This window comes from Panthera tigris, chromosome B2 (assembly GCF_018350195.1).
Source record: "Panthera tigris isolate Pti1 chromosome B2, P.tigris_Pti1_mat1.1, whole genome shotgun sequence".
Taxonomy (NCBI): Eukaryota; Metazoa; Chordata; class Mammalia; order Carnivora; family Felidae; genus Panthera; species Panthera tigris.
Genome location: NC_056664.1, coordinates 135,436,133 through 135,461,572, shown reverse-complemented (window position 1 = coordinate 135,461,572; position 25,440 = coordinate 135,436,133). Strand labels below are relative to the sequence as shown.

Sequence of the window (25,440 nt, the reverse complement as noted above, 5' to 3'; positions counted from 1 at the left end):
CGAATCAAGAAAGCCCTAAGTACTAGGAAGACACCCCAAAACAGGACGTTGTTCCCTGACATTTACTCATTATGCAGACTTAACCATTCTACTGAAGTACTGTAAAATTCAGAACATTTCAGGTAAAATTTTAAACTGCAACAGATGTTTCTCCCCACAGATACCCTCGGGTTATTACTTTTTGTTTCTCAAAATCCAAGTTATCTCGCAAAACATCTCCAGAAGCCAGCTCTCCCTCCAGGTATGTCAGCTGACCCTGAAGAGTCTCCAACTTGCTTTCTGCTTTCTGGGCCCTCTGAAGAGCTTTCTGGTGAAACCCAGACTCATTTCCCAACTGTTCAACAAGCTCAGATATTCGGGCTTCAAGCTGGGAGACCATCTGGAAACAAAGAAACAGACAAGGATAAGCCTTGTTTCGGATGCACCAAAGTGTTCAAATCTAGTGCTCAACCCAAGCAACATAACTATTTATAACACCAACTTCCAGATTCTTTGTAAAAATTAAATAAAAAACAGGTAATTTGATAGCTGTATCTGCCTCTGCTTGAAATAAATCTGTATTCATTACCTAATAAAATACTTCTATTGGTATTTTTTTTTCATTTTTATATAATTCCTTAAACAGGTTACTCGATAAATATTTATGGGTGATATTTACATACCCCTAAAACTGCCATTAATTTAGGAGCCTCAAAGCTTAACTGGAAAAAAAGTTCAGACAGAAAGTGCTTTTAAAACCTATGCAAGTGTCATTCTCCAGAGAAACTCCTCCACCATATATGGCGGATTAAAGATTACACAGTGAGGGGCGCCTGGGTGGCTCAGTCGGTTGAGCGGCCAACTTCGGCTCAGGTCACGATCTCGCGGTCCGTGAGTTCTAGCCCCGCGTCGGGCTCTGTGCTGACAGCTCAGAGCCTGGAGCCTGTTTCAGATTCTCTGTCTCCCTCTCTCTGACCCTCCCCCGTTCATGCTCTCTCTCGGTCTCAAAAATAAATTAACGTTAAAAAAATATTTAAAAAAAAAAAAGATTACACAGTGAGTTAACTTTATAGTAAATTTATCCAGAATTCAAGTGCATAAAGATATTTTTTCAAGGTTTTTTTTTCCATTTTCCATTGAGTATCGGTTACTCAGGCACCAAAGTTCAGTGGTGCTGCTTCTGTGCTGTGTACTCATATGGTGATATTATCATTATAGCATTTGGAAGGTCAAACTTAACACAGCAATTCTACACGAAAGAAGGCAGGACGATCTGACTGCTACCTCCTCTCCCACAAAATGAAATCACAGTTTCTCCATTAAAGGCCCCCATTCTCTTCACACACTCCTCACTTTTCCAATGCTCCCATCCTTCCCTGGAGTTTCTCTCTTTGTCCTGACGTTCCTATAAATAAGAACGTACGTTTACCAAAGACCTCGGGTACATGTCGAGAAGGCTCAAACTGAGTCTACCTGATCCAGTCTTCAGGAAACATTGAATTTAATAAAGACACCAAGTTTGGGGTGAAAAATGTGTTTTGTTTTGATGGGTAGTTTCAGAAGAGAAAAAAGAAAAAAGTAGACATTTACATATTACTCAGTACCATTCTTACAGAAACTGAAATATCTTGATGGTTTCGGGTTTATAGTTTCTGTTAAAAAAAAAATTCTGCTTACCTACCAATAACCATTTTAAAAAGCAAGAAAACACTCCAGCCATCTTCAAATATTTTGTAAAACTATTATCTGGAAGAACACTAGGGTTTGCTCTGAGTTGCTCTCAGAGCTTAAGTTAAGGACCAACAGGTCCAAATCAGAGAAATAATTCCACTTCAGTGAAAGGAAGAATATTTCCCGGTCCCCAAAATTACAAAGTAATATATACTCATTATAAAAGATTCATTAAAGGGGCGCCTGGGTGGCTCAGTCAATTGAGCATCTGACTTCAGCTCGGGTCATGATCTCGCTCGCAGTCTGTGAGTTCCAGCCCCGCATCAGGCTCTGTGCTGACAGCTCAGAGCCTGGAGCCTGCTTCAGATTCTGTGTCTCCCTCTCTCTCTGCCCCTCCCCTGCTCATGCTTTGTCTCTCTCTCTCTCTCTCTCTCTCTCTCTCTCTCTCTCAAAAATAAACATTAAAAAAAATTTAAAAAATAAAGAAAGATTCATTAAGGACAAAAGAAAAAGTTTAAGGAAGAAAAACCACTCAGAGGTTAACAACTATTAATATTTTCAAATAATTTATTTTTATGCCCTGTTAAAATACAGGTGAGATACTATATTTGCAATTTTATGTCTTTGTGTTTATTTCGTATTTTAAGCATCTTACTGTGGCTACAGTCAGGAAGGTTAGACTACTTCATCTCCAAATGCTCAAATCGTGTGCTTCTGTGGCTCTCCAGGTCCCAGGCCTGTAATTCAATTAATTCTATACCTCTGTGGGTGCTTGAAATCAAATATTTGATGGCAAGCTGCTTAGCACCACATCCAAGGAATTGTGTTCTCCAAGGAAATTTCAATTTTAATTACAGAATATGAGCCTCTGAGAACTCCTCATTTTGTACTTCCTACCATTGGCACTTACTAATAAGCGATGTGATCTCAATGTAAAAGAAAGGTACGCCTGTCTTGGTATAATATACAAAGTCACCTACAAAACAACAGCCATCAAACAACAGCCCCAAGATACTGCCCGGGGGGAGGAGGGCTGTTTAATGATATCATATTATACAAGGCAGAGCACATGATTCTGCGCAGTAGGAAATGTGTTTCACATTCAACTCCAAGTAGGGAGTCTTTCTACCTGGAAGTCCTTCAACACTTCTCCTACCCCATAGTTAACCTAACAAAGAGAATGAAACCAAAGAAAAAAGAGACACAGAAATCCTCAGCTGGAGAGATGGAGAACTGGGTAATCACTTAGCCACAGTCTGTACACTGAAGAAGGTCCCAGAGGAAAGCAAAGCCTGCCAGAGAAATTGATCAGGAAAGACTCCCATTTTGGGGGTGCATGGCTGGCTCAGTCGGGGGAGCATGCAACTCTTGATCTCAGGGTTGTGCGTTCCAGCCCCACACTGGGTGTAGAGATGACCTTTTTTTTTAATGTTTATTTTTAGGAGAGAAAGAGAGACACTGAGTGTAACGGGGGAGGGGCAGAGAGAGAGGGAGACACAGAATCCGAAGCAGGCTCCAGGCTCTGAGCTGTCAGCAGAGCCCGACGCAGGGCTCGGACTCACGAACCAGGAGATCAAGACCTGAGCTGAAGTCGGACACTTAACCGACTGAGCCACCCAGGCACCCCGGGTGTAGAGATTACTTAAAAAAAATAAAATCTGAAATGCACGAATGTGCAAATAGCCCGGTTACATTAAAAAAAAAAAAAAAAAAAAAGCCTCCCATTTTGAGGATGACACCTCAGGCAATGGCTGAAAGTATGAGTAAGGTAGTGATAATGACCCTGAAGAAAGAAGAGGACATCCTGATGGAGACCAGACTGTGGCACGGGGTCTCTGGAGTCACACAGTCCCCGTCTCAAGTTCCCACTCTACTACTTAGCAGCATGTTAACTGAAGCAGGTAATCAACCTGTCTGAAACTTAGTGTCTTTGCTCTGACGATGAGATGATAATTTAGATAATTTGAGCAGCACAGTATTTCACACCCGACTGAAGTTCAATGCACTGCATCCATTTTTACCATCAGTATTCCTACTCCAGTATGTTGGTTCAGTCACTCCCATGCTTCTGTCATAAAGCGTTAAAGGGGCCCTTCAGAAATTGTCCTAGATCGTGTTTCTCAAACCATCTGCAGCCCACAGAGCCTGTTTTTTAACTAAAAACCTTTCTGGGAAGGACAAATAAGGCGCAATGTGCTATATCGAAGGTGACAAGGTTCCTCCCGCATCCTCACCCTGTGTGGACCCAAGAGTGCTCCACGAAGCTTGAAGGGTCAGCAGAGTATGACTTTTAAAACCACTGGTACGTAGACAGCTGAACTGTAAAGAAGCTGCAAACTCAAGATTCCGGTGTCCAGGAAGGAGCAAGCAGCTGGGAACCCCTCCACAGTCTACGTGTCCCAGAACGTAGCTTCATAAGCTTATTTTGGGTCTCAGTACATGTACGACCAATAGTTTTCAGAGCGATATTTACATAAATGTAGTCAAATAAATTAACATTCTAATCTGACTCGGTTCTCGGGAACATCAAATGCCAGCGCCTGGGTGAACATATGTGTCTCACCAAAACTGTGAAGCTGTGTTGTGTTTTCACACCGAGAACTCTGAAGAGTCAATAAGCTTTCCTTTTTTCTTTTTCCTCTTTTTCTTAGTATCATCTGTTAACATATCCCTAATATTCAGTGGGACAAAATGTGCCAGGGATTTCAACACGACAGATGTAGGGAATCGAGGGAAAGGGAGAGGGATTATAATAAACAAAACATACCTCATTTTTTTTTAAAAAAACAAAAACAAAAAGGCACTGAAGTAAATTATCCTTCAAAAACAAGGAGCTTGGTGTTGGGAAGCGAAGTCATAATGCCCTAAAAAATTTCAGTCACTTCCCAAGGACAAGTAGTTGTTGATTTCACCAGAGAGACACTTTTGCCCTAAGATTAAACTAAAGAAAGCACAAGAGTTCTAAGCTGAAGAAAGAACCACTTGGGTCACTTAAGGACCAGTGTCTTTTGGACACACAGCTCTTTTCTCATTAGTCAAGCTGTAATTTTCACTTAGGAAGTATATAAAATATGTTGTCAGCGACCAGGAATAAAACATCAATCAAATTCTCTTTCCTTATTATCGGTGTGTATGCTTTTTTTTAGGGGGTGGAGAGGGACTGAGAGACAGAGAGAGAGACAGAGAGAGAGAGAGAGAGAGACAGAAGGGGAGGGAGAGAGAACCTCAAGCAGGCTCCACACTCAGCACAGAGCCCGACTGACACAAGGGTCATTCCCACAACCCTGGGATCATGACGTGAGCTGAAACCAAGGGTCGGGCTCTCTCAACTGACTGAGCCACCCAGGTGCCCCATGTCGACTTTTGTTACAGGTTAAATTGGGTTCTCCATAAAAGAGGTATGTTCAAGTCCCCCAGTACCTCAGAATGTGACCTTATTTGGAAATACAGTCTTTACAGAGCTGGGCCCTAATGCAATATGGCTAGTGTGCTTATAAAAAAGGGAAAATGTGGACACGGAGACACACACAAATAGAAGGAAAATAATGTGAAGATGTAAAGAGAATGCCATTCATAAGCCAAGGACCACCTGAGACCACCAGAAGCCAGGCAAGAGTCCTGGGACAGATTCTCCCTTATGGCCTCAGAAGAAACCAACCTAGCCGACATCATGATTTTAGATTTACAGCCTCCAGAACTGGGAGACAATACAAACACACTTCTATTGTTTAAGCCACCAGGTTAGAGGCACTTTGTTATGGCCATCCTAGGAAATTACGACACTGTAGATGCCAGGAGAGCCAAAATCTCTATCTTTTCACTCTCCCAGGTGCCCCCATAGCTAGGCGTGACCATGTAACATAATCTGGGGCAATGAAATGATAGTGGAAGTCTGCCGAAGATTCTGGGTAAATGTTTGGTTTTGTGTATTGGGAGAATTAGGAACAAAGCAGAATGATCAGATCAGATGAGGGAGCAGGGGGTTGTAAAGCACGTCTCAGGTCCTTTAGGGCATCAGGCTGGGTCCCCACAGCTCACCTGGAGCCACTGGACCAAGAAACACTCCAGTGGACAAAATAAACCCTTATGTGTGCCTAAAGAAGAACAAAAGAGCTGTCTAGATAATCGTGTGTAAGCTTGTATGAATTGTCTTCAATTTAGGAAATGACATAGAGATCAATCATGGTCCTGTCCTCTCTGTACATAATCACTTCTCATCCAGATGATGAGCTGGTTAGGAAACATCTAAAAGTAAGGAAGGGGTGCCTGGGTGGCTCAGTCGGTTAAGCATCCGACTTCAGCTCAGGTCATGATCTTGCAGTCCATGAGTTCAAGCCCCACGTTGGGCCCGTGCTGACAGCTCAAAGCCTGGAGCCCGCTTCGGATTCTGTGTCTCCCTCTCTCTCTGCCCCTGCCCCACTCATGGTCTATCTTTCTCACTCTCAAAAATGAATAAATGTTAAAAAAAAATTTAAGTAAGGAAAAAAAAATGTTTGCCTCAAAAACCTACACTAGAATCTGAAAATGTCGCAACTTTCTGTCATTGTGCAAGACATCATTATTTCAAAAACACCTGTTACAAGTGTACTGAAATTTCAAGGCTAAACATCATCGAAACACTCATTTAGAATTCCTAGGAACCCAACAGCAGGACATTCCTTTAAGAGACTGGTTTCCAACCGGGGGTGATTTCATCCTCCAGGGACATTTGCCTGGAGACATCACTGGTTGTCACAAATGGAGAGGGAAAATAGTGGCATTGGTACCTACTGGGTAGAAGCCAGAGATGTTGTTAAATACCCTACAATGTACATACAAAGCAGCCCCATGACAAAGGATTATCCAGCCTGAAACGTCAATAGTGCCAAACTGAGAAACACTACCCCAAGAAACAGTAAAGCTTTTTTTTTTTTTAATTTTTTTTTAACGTTTTATTTATTTTTGAGACAGAGAGAGACAGAGCATGAACGGGGGAGGGGCAGAGAGAGAGGGAGACACAGAATCGGAAGCAGGCTCCAGGCTCTGAACCATCAGCCCAGAGCCCGACACGGGGCTCGAACTCACGGACCTCGAGATCGTGACCTGAACTGAAGTCGGACGCTTAACCGACTGAGCCACCCAGGCGCCCCAGAAACAGTAAAGCTTTTAAAAAGAGAATTTGACTTGGCTATAAGCAGAAAAGCCAGGAACAAGTAGAAGTGACTTACTGAAAGCGTGTGGGTGGTGTCCTGAATTCTACTGAGAACTGCAAACATAGGAGAGTAAAAATGAACAGCAACAGGGAAAAGAAGAAAGGCAAGGTTCACAAAGTAGGAGTCTACATGAAGCGGCAAAATTTGCCAGGCCCGGCCTGAACCCACCACTGGGCCTTCGCATGGGTGTTACGCAACTGTTGAGTGTGTGTTTAACCACGGCAGCTGGCAGGGGTGTATGGCCCCCTCAACAAACAGATTCATCAATCTGTAAAGCTCCCATTCTTTAGAAACATTTCTAAGACAATATATGAAATCCATTTTCTCCTGATTTTACTTGAAGATGAGTCACACAAGATGCCAGCTATACGCTTGATTTCGGGCTTTTAAATAGTGAGAACAGCTATTGAAAAAAATTACAGGGTAGAAAAGGCAGACAAAGGCACTAAAAAGACTCTGAATCATTCTGATTTTTCTGGGGAGTAGGGGAAGGCATAGCCAGCTTAACCAATTTACATCATTTTGCTTCAGAAAATAAACATATAAATCACGCTGACAATTTTATGCCATGCTTCACATGCTGAATTAAAATAGTTTCAGGAAAACATTTGGAAAAACAGAAAAGGGAAGCAATAAAATGAAATGGTTAAGGACCATTAGCTACTGAAGTGCATCTCTTACTAGGCAAGGTAAATAACTTAATGAAATTGTTCTCAGTCCTGGAAGTAATGTTCTTCTGCAATCCAGGACCAATCACAAGAAAAACTGAGTTACCCTCAGAGACCTGCACATTTTATATCCGCAAAGAGAACCCTACACCTGGACAAAGGGGTCACCTGACTTGCTCCTAAGAGCACACATGAATTTTGGAGAATTTTTTAAAGGGGATTGAAAATGTTTTATCATTAAAGGAAATTTTCAAATGCCACCCTGAACTCTGAGTTAGTGATGGCTCTGAGTATTTTAGAAACATCAAAAAAGGGAAAAATGCAATTTCTCCTTTGAACCAACATGAACTCACAGAGGTAGATCACAATGGAGTTACACCTAGAATTTGGATATTATTTACTTTAAAACCTCATTATTTAGGGCTTCAATAATTTGCATTTGATGGTAATTTAGTCAGGCTGAAGTTGACTCTGCTAAGCAAAGCTAGACAGTAAAGGAGAATTTTTTTTTAAGTTTTTTAATTTATTTTGAGAGAGAGTGCGAGCAGGTGGGGAGGGAGAGAGAATCCCAAGCAGGCTCCCTGCTGCACAGAGCAGGATGCAGGGCTCCATCTCATGAACCATGAGATTGTGACCTGAGATGAAATCAAGAGTCAAGTCGCCTAACCGACTGAGCCACCCGGGTGCCCCAAGGAGAATTATTAATAGTATAAACAAGATAGCAATATTAAACAAGCTTCAGTCATATATATGAATCCAAACATCTATCTCCGTTTGTTCACCAGGTTCCCTAAAAGACTGTCCCAGGCACCAATGCGTTATGAAGAGAAGGAGGGAGATGAGGAGAATCAAGGGTAGCGATAGTTAATATTTATCATCATTGTGTGCCCGGCACTGCATTAAGGACTTCAGAACAATCTTCTTTTTCATTTACTGCTTGCAACAAGCAATAACCTTATGGGGCAGATACTCTTACAGGCCCAGTAACCCTTACGTGCAATTCCAAAATCCGAAAGTATCTGGAAACAGACAGCTTTTTTCATAACTCACTTGCTGATAAAGCTTGACCTGACCGGAGCTGGCAGAAAACCCTGACCCGAAGTGACACAAAGCTCTTCACAGTCCTGGTGTGTTCTGTGTGATGGATTTGTCACAGCTTCTGCTGCAGAATGATGAATGTGGTTCACTCTGGGGTGCCGCCTCAGACCCCACTGAGGAGGGATGTGTAAAAGAGAGCTCCCTCCATTACCATTCCCTGTACTATTTCACCTTTCTAAACCCTGAAAAATTCTCAATTCAAAAACACATTGGGCCTCAAGGGGTTCAGATAAGGGGTGTGGCCCCTCAGCCCTCCCCGTCCAGCAGGTGAGAACACAGAATCTCAAAGACAGGTTCTCAGGAGCCTGCCCATGGCACACCTGCAGTGAGCGAGTATTGCAGTAGAGACAGGATTCAGTACAGTCAGGTCTGACTCCAGAACCCCCATTGTCATTAGCTGTCATTTGAGTGACTCCCCAGGCTCCCTAAGCATGACATACAGCTGAAAGTAATAAAAACCACACTTAAATGATACTTTTACTAACTCAGCAAACTACTGTCCTTAAGAATCTCAGAAGTCACCACTCACACTTTTCCTGCTCTCTCCCTGGCCGGTCATTTCTCGGATCCTTTCCAAAATAGCATCCTCCGTGGGCACAATCGTGCCCCAGTTGCCCCCGAGCAGCGCTGCGACTTTCTCCCTAAACGAGGAGTGCTGGTTTCTCGAGGTTGCCGTCGCATCCATGCTGGCCTCCAAGCTCTTCTCCAACTCGAAAGAGCTTTTCTTCAAGAGGCTCAGTTCCTGCTTCGAGGCATCCCAGACCCGCTGGCCAGCAAGCAGCCTTTCTTGGAAGAGCTTGACTTCCCTTTCAAGAGCCTCCTTTGTCTCTACAGCACTGAGCAGGTCCTGAAACAAGTACAGAAAGAGAAGACAGGTACCTTAGCAGCCACTGAGGGACACCAGCATTTGCTTTCCGTTTACCTTGCCTACTGACTTCACGGAGTTAGGATTAAATCACGACATTCCCTGTTTAACTGTAAATTCCCCACCATCTCTTCATAGAAATTGTAAATTTTAAAGGCTTAACATTAAAAAATTTTTTTAATTATTTTTTAATGTTTTTTTTTTTGAGAGAGAGAGAGAGAGAGAGATAGACAGGGACAGAGAGCAAGTGGAGGAAGGGGAGCGAGAGAGCGAGAGAGAGAGAGAGAGAGGGAGATACAGAATCCAAAGCAGGCTCCAGGTTCTGAGCTGTCAGCACAGAGCCCGACGCAGGGCTTGAACTTGTGAACTGCAAGATCATGACATGAACCGAAGTCAGACACTTAACCAACTGAGCCACCCAGGTACCCCAACATTAAAAATTGATTAATTAAAAAATTAAATTTTAAGGGCTCTGTCAGGTAAATTTAGGTGTCTAAAAAAAAGAGAAGGGATAAAAAACCAGGGCCAGGAAAAGAAGGAAACTGGCATATAAGCCTTTTCTGTGTGGACCTCTGGAAAGACTTAACAAAAACAAGTTGTTGGCTAACATCTGGTAGAGGCAATCCATATTCAGAAAATGTTTACAGGATTATCTGCTGTAAAGTTTGATATACATGGAAATTGATTTTGAAGAAACAGTAAACCCTCAGAGTCCTACCTACACACTAAAATTGTTTGAATAAAGATGATTCCTTAATACTCTTTTAAATAATACAGTAGCATTTTCATAAAAACATCATTGCATAAAGGAGAATCAGATCTTGTTTTCACTATGCATTTACTGTGCATCTTTTTGTCTCATAAAACTGATAGAACCTGAAGAAAAGAGGCAGAAATATCTATTTGGCGGGTGGGAGAAATAAAAGTAGAGGGAAATAAAGTACCATACTGAGAACAATAATTAAAAAAATTTTTTTAATGTTTATTTATTTTTGAGAGACGGAGACAGAGTGTGAGCAGGGGAGAGGCAGAAAGAGAGGGAGACACAGAATCCAAAGCAGGTTCCAGGCTCTGAGCTGTCAGCACACAGCCCAATGCAGGGCTAGAACCCACAAGCCGTGAGATCATGACCTGAGCTGAAGACAGATGCTTAACCGCCTGAGCCACCCAGGTACCCCGGGAACAGTAATTTTAAAGAATATAATGGGTATTGTTAGGTTCACAAAAATAAAGGAAGGGCATAAGGGAGGCTACCTGTGTACCTACTTCTATTTACTATAATCCAGAATGGTGCAAAGACGCATAAAAAAAGGACAAGTTTAAGGTCAGTTTTAAAAAATGGGGTGCCTGAGTGGCTCAGTCAGTTGAGCATCCAACTCTTGATTTTGGCTCAGGTCATGGTCCCAGGGTCAGGGGATCGAGCCCTGCATTGGGCCCCATGCTGAGCATGGAGCCTGGTTAAGATTCTCTCTTTTCTGGGGTGCCTGGGTGCCTCAGTCGGTTGAGTGTCCGACTTCGGCTCAGGTCATGATCTCGCGGTCCGTGAGTTCGAGCCCCACATCGGGCTCTGTGCTGACAGCTCAGAGCCTGGACCCTGCTTTGGATTCTGTGTCTCCCTCTCTCTCTGCCCCTCCCCCACTCTCTCTCTCTTTCAAAAATAGACATTAAAAAAAAACAAGTTTTTAATACTATGTTAGAGTCAAAAACAACGAAAAGCAAACAGTATCTTTGAATAACAGATTCCACATCTAAACAGGCCAACAACATTTCAGGCTACTAGTTAAAATGCACTCATCCGTCTTGCATCAGAACTGGACTTTTAAAAAGAATTTATCTCCACCAACAGCTTGAAGACAGGAAAGATGTTACTTCTTTACTTTTTATAAAAAAGAGAATATATTGTGGTTGGCTCCACAGCTCAGGGGTTAGAGCACTGGTCTTATAAAAAAGAGGCTATCTTACTTTTTTTTCCTTCTGATTTTTTAATCAAGGAAGTCTCCAGCAACAATTTGAAATAAAAGTCATTGAGTGGATAGGTAGTTAGAGAAGGCTGCCCTTTTCAGAGATGTAATGGCTAAACTAATTATGGATTATGGAACCTATTTTGTGAGACACTTTGCTTCTCAAGGTCCTGGCAACGGCTTCGTTTCCCGGCTCCCTTTCGATTCTAGTCTTCCGTAAGGAGAAGCTTCACTACTGCTAATTAAATTACAGCCCTTAAAGTAGAGTCAAGGGCACTTTATCACAAATACAATATTTTAAGACTTTACAGATTTCTTTCTCAGATAGTAATACAATAGCTGCTCCATTTCCGTAACCAGTATCAGCGCTGGTGATAATAAATTCGAAACTACATGTTTTACTTAAAAACTACAATCTTGGGGCGCCTGGGTGGCTTGGTCGGTTAAGCGTCCGACTTCGGCTCAGGTCATGATCTCACCGTCCGTGAGTTCCAGCCCTGCGATGGGCTCTGGGCTGACGGCTCAGAGCCTGGAGCCTGTTTCAGATTCTGTGTCTCCCTCTCTCTCTGCCCCTCCCCTGTTCATGCTCTGTCTCTCTCTGTCTCAAAAATAAATAAACGTTAAAAAAAATTTTTTTTAAATAAAAAGTGGGGCACCTGGGTGGCTCAGTCGGTTAAGCTTCCGACTTCGGCTCAGGTCACGATCTCACGATCCGTGAGTTCAAGCCCCACGTCGGGCTCAGGGCTGATGGCTCAGAGCCTGGAGCCTGCTTCCGATTCTGTGTCTCCCTCTCTCTCTGCCCCTCCCCTGTTCATGCTCTGTCTCTCTCTCAAAAATAAATAAACGTTAAAAAAAATTTTTTTAAATAAATAAATAAATAAAAAGTACAATCTAGCATGTGGTTAGAAAACTGAAGTCCCAAATTCAGTGATACAGAGCTCTAAAAAAACAAACAAACAAAAAAAAAACCTCTAGAATATTATATGTTGACTTTTATATTAAAAGAAAACCCCTAATGCAAAAGGGGAATTTCCATGACCGAGAGAGTGAGTGATATTTTTAACTAAGTACAAAAAGTTCTCAAAATACACAAAAAAATATATCAGACGCTTGAGTACTATAGACATACTGTCAGTGTGGAGTAGACTAACCAACCGGCAGCTTTCAGCAAGAAACCAATGAGCACAGTTAAAATATTCCAGCTATGAGGAACTTTCTTCCACCCCGATATCAGATTATTGTCTCCCTGCCCTCAAGACAAGAGCCAGTCCCTAACAAACCCAACACATGAAACTTCACGTCTGGTAAAAGTCAGAAAATTCATTTGTGATCATAAAATACAGGAGCACATGTCAGCAGGCTGGATTTCTCTTCTGGACACGTTTCAGCCCAGCGAACTATATGCTGTTTCTCACATGAAGCGCAGGCCTTGGGAGCCGGCGACAGGGCCTTGGGGATGGCCGCTCCCTCGGCGCTCTGATTAAGCGCTTGAGGATTTCGGAGCACTGGGCTGATCTACTGGGAACAGATGTCCCCAGGCTACAAATGCAATTACCTGTAGAGCTAGCAGAGACAGCACTGGAGTGTGGTTGCATGGCTACCTCAAGGATACACTTGTGTAGTGTGACATCGGTATCACCGGCCAGGACCCGGGGACTGCTGTCAGACTACACTGACACGCAGAGCAAGAAACAAGTGCTCTCTCTAAGCAAAATCAGGGCTCACCTCCACAGAGAAAATCACATTTGCAGACGAGGACAGGCCTTACAGAGACAGTGAGGGGATCTCTCTTTTTTTTTAATTTTTAATTGAGCTTTAGTCCTATTAATGCAAGAAATGAATAATGACCCTTCCACAATTACTTTTAACAAAAACAATTGTAAATAATATGACGAAGGTGTTTGAGTTAGCTTCCCAATTAAATGCATGTCTGTATCAATTCCCAATTAAATGCATTAAATAATAAAATCGTTCAAAGGTTTGTATTTATTTGTTTATTTTTATTGTAGAGGGAGAGAGAGAAGGGAAAGGGGCAGAGGGAAAGAGAGAGAATCTCAAGCAGACTCCATGCTCAGTGCAGAGCCCGATGCAGGGCTCAATCCCACAATCCTGGGATCATGACCTGAGCAGAAACCAAGAATCAGATGCTCAACTGACTGAGCCACCCAGGTGCCCCCAAAGGTTTGTTTTTAAAATACAATTGTCTCCTGTTTTAATCTTGCTGCCTACTATATGGATTTGCATATGCACAAGATCAAACTTCTTCTCAAAAATATATGACTAATTATCAACCTCTGGCTTGAGTTTAATTCATCCAACCCCAGACAAATTTTGCAAAATTAAAAACCAGTGGATTACATCTACCTACTGTAGTTAAATTTAACAAAAAAGCTCAGAAATTCTCCCAAAAAGGTGTTCTTATTCGTTATTGGTAGAAGTGTGAATAGGTGTAATTCTGATATAAATATCTAACAAAATAGGGGTGGCTGGGTGGCTCAGTCAGTTGAGCATCTGACTTTGGCTCAGGTCATGATCTCATGGTTCGTGGGTTCGAGCCCCGTGTCAGGCTCTGTGCTGACAGCTCAGAGGCTGACCCTGCTTTGGATTCTGTGTCTCCCTCTCTCTCTGCTCCTCCCCCACTCACACTCTGTCTCTCTCTCTCTCTCTCTCTCTCTCTCTCTCAAAAATAAACATTAAGAAAATTTTTTTTAATCTAACAAAATAGAATATATGTAGGCCCTGTGGCCCTACAAGTCTAGTGTCAAGAATAGATCTGTAGGATAGACTACTAAATATGGAAAGTGATATATGTGCAAAGTTATTCCATTACAATACAGCAAAAGATTAGGTACTACACAAATATTCACTGATATGTGATGGGTTAAACCAATATGAGACCCCTGTACCATAGAACACTATGTAGTCTTAAAAAGAATTGAGTAAACTTTTTATGTACTGTTACGGAAGACTCTCCAAGGTACGGTTAGTGAAAAAAGTAAGGTGCCTAATCAAGTGTCTAGTGCATTTGTACCTACATAAACAGGACACCTCTCTAGAAACAAGCACAAGCAAGTGCCCGTTTTGCTCATCTCTGGAGAAGGGACCTGTAGCTGGGGGGCATAAACGTAAGGAAGATATGACAGAACACTGACAACTATGAAAACACCCAGGAAATGATGGTCCATGTAAAGTGCCGAGTCAATAGTGATAGAAACACACACACACACACACACACACACACACACACACACACACACCCCCTAGGCTGTCCCAGTGGCATCTTCAAACCTGGAAAATAATAAGAATTCAACTTAAGTTTGAAATTCTCATTACTGACAAACTCAATATAAGTTGACAATGAATTTAGCTGCTCGTGAGGCCGGCGTGTTCCTGGGCTTCTCCACAGTACTGCAAACACTCTGCCCTGTAATGGTCAGATTGTACCTGGAGGACCATGGACAGTTCCCAGCTGGAAATTTTAAGAGGGACATTGTCAAAATGGAATGGATTCAGCATCCCATGGTGGGATTAGACCCATAATAAAAATATTTATGTACTCATGTTATTTTAAGTGCTGTTTTAATTTATTTTAAATGCATAGACTGAATCTAAAGTCAAAGTTTTGGAAGACTTTGGAAGACTTAATTATAGTCACAGAACACAACATAAGTATTACAAACCTTGACAACGTAAATACAATAATAAAATAAAACTGGGAAGAGAGGGGAGTAAAAAAGCAGGAGACATTACATTCCTTCTACACTCTAGCTGAAAGTCTACAAATACTATCTCACGTTGGTGAATCAGAAACAGAAATGTATCCCTTTTAAGTCTCAATAGTAACTATCAGAAGCTAAAATAGGAATGGCCCTCAAGGAATCTACTCCTGAAATCATTGTTGCACTATATGCTAACTAACTTGGATGTAAATTTTTTAAAAAAATTAAATAAAAATTAAAAATAAATAAAAATTTTAAAAAATAAATAAAGCAGGAATGCCCCATTGAGGCTAGAAGCGGAAGGAGAGAGGGTTTTAAATTTTACTTCAGAGTCTTAGGAATGGTTTATTTTTTATAATCTGAGCAGATATTATTTTAGTGCTTATTTTCTTTTTAATTCCTCACTCAGAGGCTAGAACTCTCCCAAACTAACAGATGATAAGAAATAAGATTCAAAGTTTGAAAGACACAGGCTGTTTAGCCAAAAGAAAAGACTTAGAAATCCATAACAAATGTCTTTAAAAGCTTGAAAGTTAGCCATAAGAAAGAGATTTCAGTTTATTCTATGAAGTTGCATTAAGAGAGAACCAGAATAGGATGTGAATTATGGGGATTCTGACCCTGACTTGCTACAATGAAGAACTGTGAAACAACTGAACTATACAGAGAATATGGCCCTCCTTGTTCAGTAGTGAGTTCCTTGTCTCTGGAGGAGTTCAAGGGGAGCCTGGAAACTAGCTAGACACTGACATTTTAATTTTTTTTAAATGTTTTATTTATTTTTAAGACAGAAGGAGACAGAGCATGAGTGGGGATGGGGCAGAGAGAGAGGGAGACACAGAATCTGAAGCAGGCTCCAGGCTCTGAGCTGTCAGCACAGAGCCCAATGCAGGGCTCCAACTCACGAACTGTGAGATCATGACCTGAGCCGAAGTCGGATGCTCAACCAACTGAGCCACCCAGGCGCCCCCAGACACTGACATTTTAAAGATGATTCTGATTTCACACAGAGAGTTACATGATCTAGATTCTAAAAGACCTCCGGGTCACTTCCAACATCATACTTCTAGGATTGTGAAGAGATCTTCAATTTCTTTAGTAATTTATCCTACCTAGTAAGCCCTTACTTCCAGAAACTTATTTCCATATGCCTATACTCTTAAAATAATGTTACGTTTCTTTGGATCCCTGGGTAAAAGTAAATAACTGGAAAAGTTAATAAAAACACTGAGCATCTTCAGGTGATGGGCATGTCCTGAGTACTTCATGTATATCATTCAATGCTAAAACTAATTGTAAGAGATAGATCCTTAAGTTATTTTTTTTTTAATTTTTTTTTTCAACGGTTTTTTATTTTTATTTTTGGGACAGAGAGAGACAGAGCATGAACGGGGGAGGGGCAGAGAGAGAGGGAGACACAGAATCGGAAACAGGCTCCAGGCTCCGAGCCATCAGCCCAGAGCCTGACGCGGGGCTCGAACTCACGGACCGCGAGATCGTGACCTGGCTGAAGTCGGACGCTTAACCGACTGCGCCACCCAGGCGCCCCAAGTTATTTTTTTATTTTACAGACAAAAAAACAAACAAACTGAGGTTCAAGGAGGTAAGGTTGTATGCCTCAGATCACATAATCAAATGATTCTGGAGACTGGATAAAAACCTGAGAGCCTAGGCTCATAACCACTCCACTCCCTGTTTACTGTCTCATGCTGTTCTCTCTTACATTTACTGCTTCAGGGTAACACACCAGAGAAGCAGAGGGGACATCCTTCCAAACCAGACCTGCCTAATTCCAAAACCAATATTCTTTCTTAGCTTCAATTCTAGCTACCAGAATTAAAAGAAAATGTGAACAGTGTGAAGAAGAAGGCGCCGTCTGAAATCCCATATGTAAATTTAATTTCTGATCCACTGAGCTGAACTTGTACAGTCTATGGGAAAAGTATGTGTAGCTTGTGTAGGTAAAGTGCCTATGTCTTTCAACACTGAATTATTTCAAAATAACCAAAAGAAAAGGTGCCAATCTTTGACAGTTGTTAAAACATACTTCAATACTAACTACTAAAGATTTTTAAACAATATAATTTCCACGTATGTAATAAATCACCTGGATTTTTATTTGGGAAATTTTTTTTATAAAGTAACCTAAATAGAGTAATTAAGAAAGAAAAATTGAGTTTGGTAAAAACAGCACCACAGCCGGTGGAAACCACTACTTCTGCAGTCATTCTGGGCTTCGCTAATAAAGTAAGTTTCCTACCTCAAAAACAGAGCTTTAGAAAGCATTATGAAGATTCTTCCTGAGGCCATTAATGTGTCAGCAAAACCACTAGTCAGTATTTTTCAGCAGTAAATCTTTGGAGTCATAATCCTATGAATGAGCACTTTATTAAAGACCTCAAGTTTTTTTACTGCCCGTATTTTTTTTACAATTTTTATTATTTTGGCAGGAACTTCATCCCAAAATGAATGTGTTTCCAGGTCTGAACAACATTGCATCATTTACAAGTTAAGATACATATAAGAAAAGGAATAAGTTTTTCTGATGTGCTCTTATAACACATTTTCATTTCCTACTGCTAATCTTCAGGTGTGCATTTTCATAAATAAACATTAAATTCTTCCTAATTTTCAAGGCTTGATAACTTAACAATTACTATTTGTGATTGAAGTTATTCATTCACTGAGGAAATCTGCATAACTACAAATTGTTGTAGTTCCACTGACAAATAAGTTTTAGCATCAGACTGGTATGCAGGATATAGCTGTGAATATACATGTAAAGGGATTATTGTTAACAGCATAATAATTTAATGACCCAAATCCCAGCTTTGCTACTTAATAGCTATGTGAACTTGAGCAAAGTACATAACTTCTTTGAGCACTTAGCACGACTATGCTAATGGTAAGTGATGTATAAACAGTGACTATTATACTATATTGCTGATAGTATTACAGTAAAAAATCTGTAAAAAAAAAAAAAAAAGGGGGGGGTGGTGGGTGCCTGGGTGGCTCAGTCAGTTGAGCGCCCAACTCTTGATTTTGGCTCAGATCATCATCCCAAGGTTGTGGGATCGAGCCTTGTGTCAGGCTCTGTACTGAGCATGCAGCCTGCTTAAGATTCTCTCTCTCTCTCCCTCTCTCTCTCTCTCTCTCTCTCTCTCTCTCTCTCTCTCTCCCTTCCTCCCTCTCTCTCTCGCTCTCTAGGCATGCCTGGGTGGTTCAGTTGGTTAAGTGCCAACTTTGGCTCAGGTCATGATCTCACAGTTCGTGGGTTCGAGCCCCTCATTGGGTTGTGTGCTGACAGCTCGGAGCCTGGAGCCTGCTTCGGATTCTGTGTCTCCCTCTCTCTCTGCCCCCTCCCCCACTCACGTTCTGTCTGTCTGTCTGTCTCTCTCTCTCTCAAAAATAAAGTAAACATTAAAAAAAAAGTCTCTTTCTCTCTGTCCCCCCTCTGCTCCTCCCCCACTCCCACTCAAATACTCTCCCTCCTCTCCCTCTCTCTAAAGTTAAATAAATAAATAAATAAATAAATAAATAAATAAATAAATAACGGAAGAAACCTGAGAGACTTAAACTTCACTCAGAAGTCTTACTGGTAGGTAAGAGATTAAAAGCATAATTTTGAAATAACTTTTTATATATTGAAAGACAAAGCCACAAATAAGTAAATATCATGATTAAGATTCAAAACATACTACTATAAAACAAAAGATATTTTAAAAACTCTAAATATCACTTTTAATTTAAAATACCAGTATTACTTTATTACTAAAACGTACTTCTAGCCCTGTCCACTGAAAGAAATGACATCCCAACAGCAATGAGCACACCGAAAGCCTAACTCTTGGCTTTCAGCACCATCCTCCAGTAAAAGGCACCAAAGCTCCCTAAAGAATAGGTTGACTGTAGTTCTGTGGTCTGAAAGACCCTAAGATGTCATGTGTTCTGTCAGAAAAAGCAAGGAAATGTTAAAAGACTAAAGGGATGAGGTTCAAGGTCACAGAGACCATCCTGAAGGGGCTGCTGCTGCTGGGCCGATTCAGTGAATTTGGAGCACCGAAAAAAATAAAAAAAAATAGTCACTGACTATAACAATAAGCAAATAAAAATCCATGTGTCCACAGAACTGAAAAGAAAAGGAGTAAAAAGCTTTTCTTTACAGAAGAATGCCAGCTAATAAGCAAAAGGAGAGGTAAGATTAGAATATTACCTTTTTGCCACCCCCGAGGTAATTAATCCAGGCAAGAATCAACGATGATAACACCACTTGGTAAAGTCAATGGGGAACAGAAATAACCTGCCAATTATCAGGAATAATCTACCCAGAGATAGCTTACTTAACTGCAAAAGGAAAAAAATGTACCTTTATGCTACAAAGAGCAAACAGTGGCAGCAACAAGGAACGATCTAGCATTCATTACTTGCCTGTGATACAAAGTATACACCTTCACCTTTGAACTACCCTTGCCGAAAATATTTAACCTGAATCCAATCCAGTCATTACCTAATTTTAAACCACATCTCCTTTATCACTTGTCTTCTATGTATTTTGTTAATGGATTGCACTGGCTCACTTTCACTTGTGAAAACTCATCGTTATTATTAATCCCATGATCAGTTTCTTTGTCACAAAAATATAAAAATATAATTGAAGGGTTCTATAACGTTAAAAAGCATATAGTATTTATTTGCATGCTCAAACAAGTTTTAGGTAATTTGAAGAGATCGAGCAATCCATTGTGTAAATAAAGGGTCAGAATTAAGAGATGCTTCCTTTTAACGGTCTCTCTCTAAATAATACGTACAACCCTTGACCCCGCAAGTATACCTCTAGGGTTTTGTCTTACTGATACATTCTCATGCATGACAATATAAGATTATTCATAGCAACCTTGTTTATAATAGTGCGTGGTATATTACCATTTTGTGTTAAAAATAAAAAGAGAAAAATATAATGTAGAGCATGCTTCCATTTGTATTAAAATTAAATAAAAAGAGTGCCTGTGTGGCCCAGTCAGTTGAGCGTCCAACTCTTGATCTTGGCTCAGGTTCTGATCTGGAGGTTCGTGCGATCGAGCCCATGACCTGGTCTACGCTAACAGCTCCCTGTTTCAGATATTCTCTCTCTCTCTCTTCCCCTCCCCTACTCACTCACTCAGTCTCTCTCAAATTAAATAAATTTTAAAAACTAAATAAAAAAACATGTATATACGTGTATATAGAATATTTCTAGAAAAGTATATAAAAAATTGTTAACAGGGGTTGCCTCTGCGAACAACTGGGTGGCCAGAGGCAGTGGGTGCAGGGAAGCTTTCCCCATACACCCTTATGTCCATTTAGAATTTTGAACTTCAGAATGTTGATGCATTACCTATTTGTTCAAAAAAAAATTAATGTTTGAATTTTTAAGATCCTTAGAGTCTAACTAAAGTAGGGCACATTCTCTACAAACTCTACGTTTAAATGTGTCGTATTTCTTTTTTTTTTTTCTAATTAGACAAAAATGCATATCAAATGGCCCGTTCAGGTCACTGAGTCCCGTGCTGCCCCCGCCCCCCCAGCCCGCCTGACAGCAGCCCTTTGAAACTGTGGCCAGTCATGCTAGTGTGCTCGCCCACATCTGGTTTTCAATTTCTGCTTCGTAAACACCATCACAGATGCACACGCACACTTCACATACTGTACCTGGCCCAGCTTGTCTTTCTCCTCAGTGCAGGAGGCAGCTTTTTTCTGCGCTCTGTTTACTTCTGAAACCAGCCTCATGATGGTTTCTCTGCTAGCTTTTGCTTCCATCTCATGGACATTCACAGTCTCTTCAAGAGTAACAATTTGTCCTTTTACGAATGCATTTTCCTTGCACAGTTCTCTGAGCTGAAGAGGAAGCAATTACAGTTGTCCTGTAAAAATGAACAATTTGAAACCACTTCCTCTAAGCACCTCTGATCTGCATACCCCACTGACTGCCTTATCCAGACGAGTGCAAGCAGGGTCCCTCCATTCACTCAAAGGAGAACATTTTCAAAAGCAGCCTCTACACTCTGTTATGAGCAGACCCACAGATCAAATTAAAATTAATCAAGAGATCGCTACAGGGCAACACGGAGGACAGTCCTGCCAAATGCTTCCCGACAGAGCGAGTGACAGAGCAAGCGTCAGCAAGCCCCTGGCTTCAGTAATCTGGGGGAGCTGATATTCTACAGAGATTACAGTAGGTGAGGAAGCAAGGGAGTTCTATTCTGCCCCCATCTCATGGCACCAACTGCCTCCAAGGCACTACCTGGCACGGGGCGGCGGTGGGGGGGGGGGGAGCCCTACGGAGATGAAAGCAGGATTCTCTTTTGAAAAAGAAAATCCTTCTAATTAATATCAGCATAGAAAAATCGGGAATAACACGCTCAAGCAGTGGCTATCATTGGGATTAGGAGAACTTTTCACTCTGTGTTGTTGTGCATTTGGGTTGTTAGCTGGAAGCATTAATAAGATTTGTAAGATGTATGAGGAGGGACAATGAAATCAGACAGGATCCTTGGCCCCGAGGAACAAGCCCCCCCACCCCCACCCCACCCCCTCTGCACAGCTCAGTGGGTAAGGCCCTGAGGATGCCCATAGGAAGGGCTGAGACTTCACACTCCCGAGTCAGCATTTGTGTTAGGGCTCTGGGGGGAAGTGACCCATCCTTAAGCCTCAGAGCTTTGTCAACGTGGTGCCCTGCTCCCACCTCAGGGCTGTTTCCTCTTTTCCTGAGGAAATACTGTTCCGCCTGTGTGTACGCTCAGTCCCCAACAGCTTCCAAAAGTCCCCACCTCAGAGGGGCGCTCCTTGGTCAGTCTACTACACTAGCCTCCCACACCTCTAACCTGCCTCCCTCTGTATCTCCACATCCCGACTGGTTTTTTGTCACCTTTTCCTACATGGCAGAATACTACATATTTATTTCCCCCTCATCTTTATCTCACAATAACGAAAGCTCTAGGAGAGCACAGACTCGGTCTTATCTCATTCACTGCCGCACCACCAGCGCCCAGAACCGTGTCCAGCATATAGTAGTCACTCACTAAATATCTGCGAAATGGACAAATGCCAAATAAGTCTCCTTGGAATGCCTCCTTGGTTTCCTGGGAGTGCACATGCACGTTAGGAGAGCTTTAAAAATGAGAAAGTGGAGGCACCTGGGTGGTGCACTCGGTTAAGCATCTGACTCGATCTCAGCTCAGGTCATGATGTCACAGTTCATGAGTTCAAGTCTCACATCAGGCTCTGCGCTGATGGTGCAGAGACTGCTTGGGATTCTGGCTCTCCTTCTCTCTGCCCCTCCCCCACATGTGTGCGTGCAAATAAATACATAAACTTTAAAAGCCAAAATAAATAAATAAACTTAAAAGAAAAATAAAAGTGAGGACACAGCTTTGAAACCGAAGGAGTGCTTTTGTCCCACTTCTCAGGGGAACACCTCGTGAGTGTTGATCAAAACAGCAACCTTTGTGCACCTTGACCAGTGATTTTCTTTTTTAAATACCTGCTCACGTATTGGGGATGCTAAAGCCCTAGGATCCCAATATGTGTTTTAAAATACAGTTTCTATCACTCTTCGGGTATGCTGAGGCCAACAGATCCGGAGAGAGCTGCCGCTGAAAAAGAGTCTGTTAGTGCTCAAGAAGAGGGGGCAGGCCACACCACACGAGGCCACACGGGGAACAGCCAGGTCAGTCAGGAGACACAGAGAAGCAACAGAAAACAGGGGCAAGTCTTTGTGGCAGTTTCCACAGGAAGGAATGAGCAAGGTGGGGTACGCAGGCTTGGGATTGGCTAGTTTGAATAACTGCAGGAGCGCAGGGGTCCCCACTTGTCTGGTGCCCACCCCCGTGGTGATTAGGGAAGGGGGGCAGTGGCCCAGAGGGTAGAGCCTGAGAGAGCGAAGGGCCGGGATGTGGGAGTGGTTGGTTTGCACAGGAAAACCATGCTCCCGGGAGCCTCTTTTACGAGGAACTGGTTAACCCCGGGAGACAGTCTCTCCCGGGTCAGCAAGGCCCCACATGTCAAAGCATCTGGAAAACAGAAAATCATAAGGCATAATGAATGCAGCACCGACACCCGGATTAGCACCTGGAGACAGTCTCTGATGTGAGGAAAGGGGGTCATGAAAGAAGGAGTTTTTTCATTCTCTTTGCTTCTCCCTATCACTTGGCTTTAAAAATAACCCCCCAAATGACCCTGCACAGGGGACTTTGACATCCAGGCTCCCGGTCACAGGTGAGCAACCGGGAGGGGGAAGAGATGTGCCCAGCACCCTGGAGTTCATCGGGTGGACTCTAGGCCTGGACTATCGAAACCCATCGGTGAAGAGGAACACTTCCCGAAGGAAAATAAGATTATTCTGCAGCTGTCAGCCAGTGCAGTTGGGGAGCTTATTCCTACAACTTTGAGGCATGGTCTTTAAGACTGGCAGCATGCAGGCACCTGGGGGTGTCAGTTGGTTAAGTGTCCGACTCTTGGTTTTGGCTCAGGTCATGATCTCATGGTCTGTGGGTCAGAGCCCTAAGTCAGGCTCTGCACTGACAGCCAGGAGCCTGCTTGGGATTCTCTGTCTCCCTCTCTCTCAGCCCCTCCCCTGCTTATGCCCACGTGTGCTCTCTGTAAAAAATAAATAAACTTAATTTTAAAAAGTGGGCAGATGGGGTGCCTGGGTGGCTCAGTCGGTTAAGCAACTGACTTCAGCTCAGGTCATGAATTCATGGTTCGTGGGTTCGAGCCCCACATCCGGCTCTGTGCTGACAGCTCAGAGCCTGGAGCCTGCTTTGGATCCTGTGTCTCCCTCTCTCTCTGCCCCTCCTCCACTTGTGCTCTGCCTCTCTCTCTCAAAAATAAATTTAAAAATGTAAAAAGAAATATATTTAAATGGGCAGAGGACCTGAATAGCCATTTTTCTGAAGATGACCATCAGACACATGAAAAGATGTTCAATGTCATGAATTATCCGGGGAATACAAATCAAAGGCACAATGAGATTTCACTTTACATCCATCAGAATGGCTAATATCAAAACGATAAAAAATAACTATTGGTGAGGATGTGGAGAAAAAGGAACACTTGTGCACTATGGGTGGGCATGTAAATTGGTGCAGTCACTGTGGAAAAACAGTCTGGAGGTTCCTCAAAAAATTAAAAATAGATTTACCATATGACCTAGGATTCCACTTCTCAGTATTTATCCCCCCAAAATAAAAACACTATTTAAAAACATATATGTACCCATATGTACACTGAAGCATTATTTACAATAACCAAGAGAGGGAAACAACCTAAGTGTCCATCAACAGATGAATAAAGATGTGAGACTATATAAATGTATAATATTATATATCATATAATATAATAATAATTCTAGTATATATAATAGACTACTACTCAGCCATAAAAGAGAATGAAATTTTGCCATTTGTGACAGCATGGATGGACTTAGAGCGTATTATACTAAGTGAAATAAGTCAGAGAAAGACAAATACTCTGATTTCACTCACATGTGGAATCTAAAAAACGGAACACATGAACAAACAAAACAAAAAGGCTCATGTATATGGAGAACAGAATGGTTGTTACCAACGGGGAGGGGATTGGGGGGACGGTGAAATGGGTAAAAGGGGGTGAGAGGTACAGACTTCCAGCTGTGAAATGAATAGGTCATAGAGATGTGGGGTGAAGTAAGGTGACTACAGTCAATGGTATTTAGTACATATTTGAAAACTGCAGGCAAGCAGATCTTGAAAGTTCTCATCACAAGAAAAAAATAATAAAATTTCTGTAACTTTTTCTGGTGACAGATGGGGACTAGATTTACTATGGTGATCATTTCACAATGTATATAAGTATCGAATCATTAGGCTGTACATCTGGAACTAATATAATATTGCATGTCAATTACACCTCAATTTTAATGAAAAAAGATTGGCTGCAAGGAAATCTGTGAGGAAGCAAGGATATGTAAGGTGTGAAATGAGCAAAGATATGGCGAGAGCCCCAACACTTTCAGGTGCCCTAATCAATCACTATGTGCCAAGTGAATTATTCACTTGATAGAACTAATTTAATCTTACTCATAACCTACTATTAAAGTAGGATTTTTATTATTTGATTTCAACAAAAATTTAAAAAGTACTTTAGAACTAATCTTAACCTTCTACTCAAGAAGTATCCCAAAAATGACACAGTTGGTTTTGGTTGTGTGTGTGTGTGTGTGTGTGTGTGTGTGTGTGTGTGTGTGTGTGTTTCTGTCTGTAACTAAAAATA

General features: G+C 41.9%; 1 protein-coding gene across 1 annotated transcript in view; it reads right to left on the bottom strand.

Moving 5' to 3' along the window:
- Positions 1-25,440, bottom strand: part of CCDC170 (coiled-coil domain containing 170) — a 101,947-nt gene that overhangs the window by 28,704 nt on the left and 47,803 nt on the right. Inside the window, 3 exon segments of the mRNA XM_042987625.1 lie at positions 179-379; positions 9,138-9,455; positions 20,842-21,027. Of these exon segments, the coding sequence (XP_042843559.1) occupies positions 179-379; positions 9,138-9,455; positions 20,842-21,027 (705 nt within the window).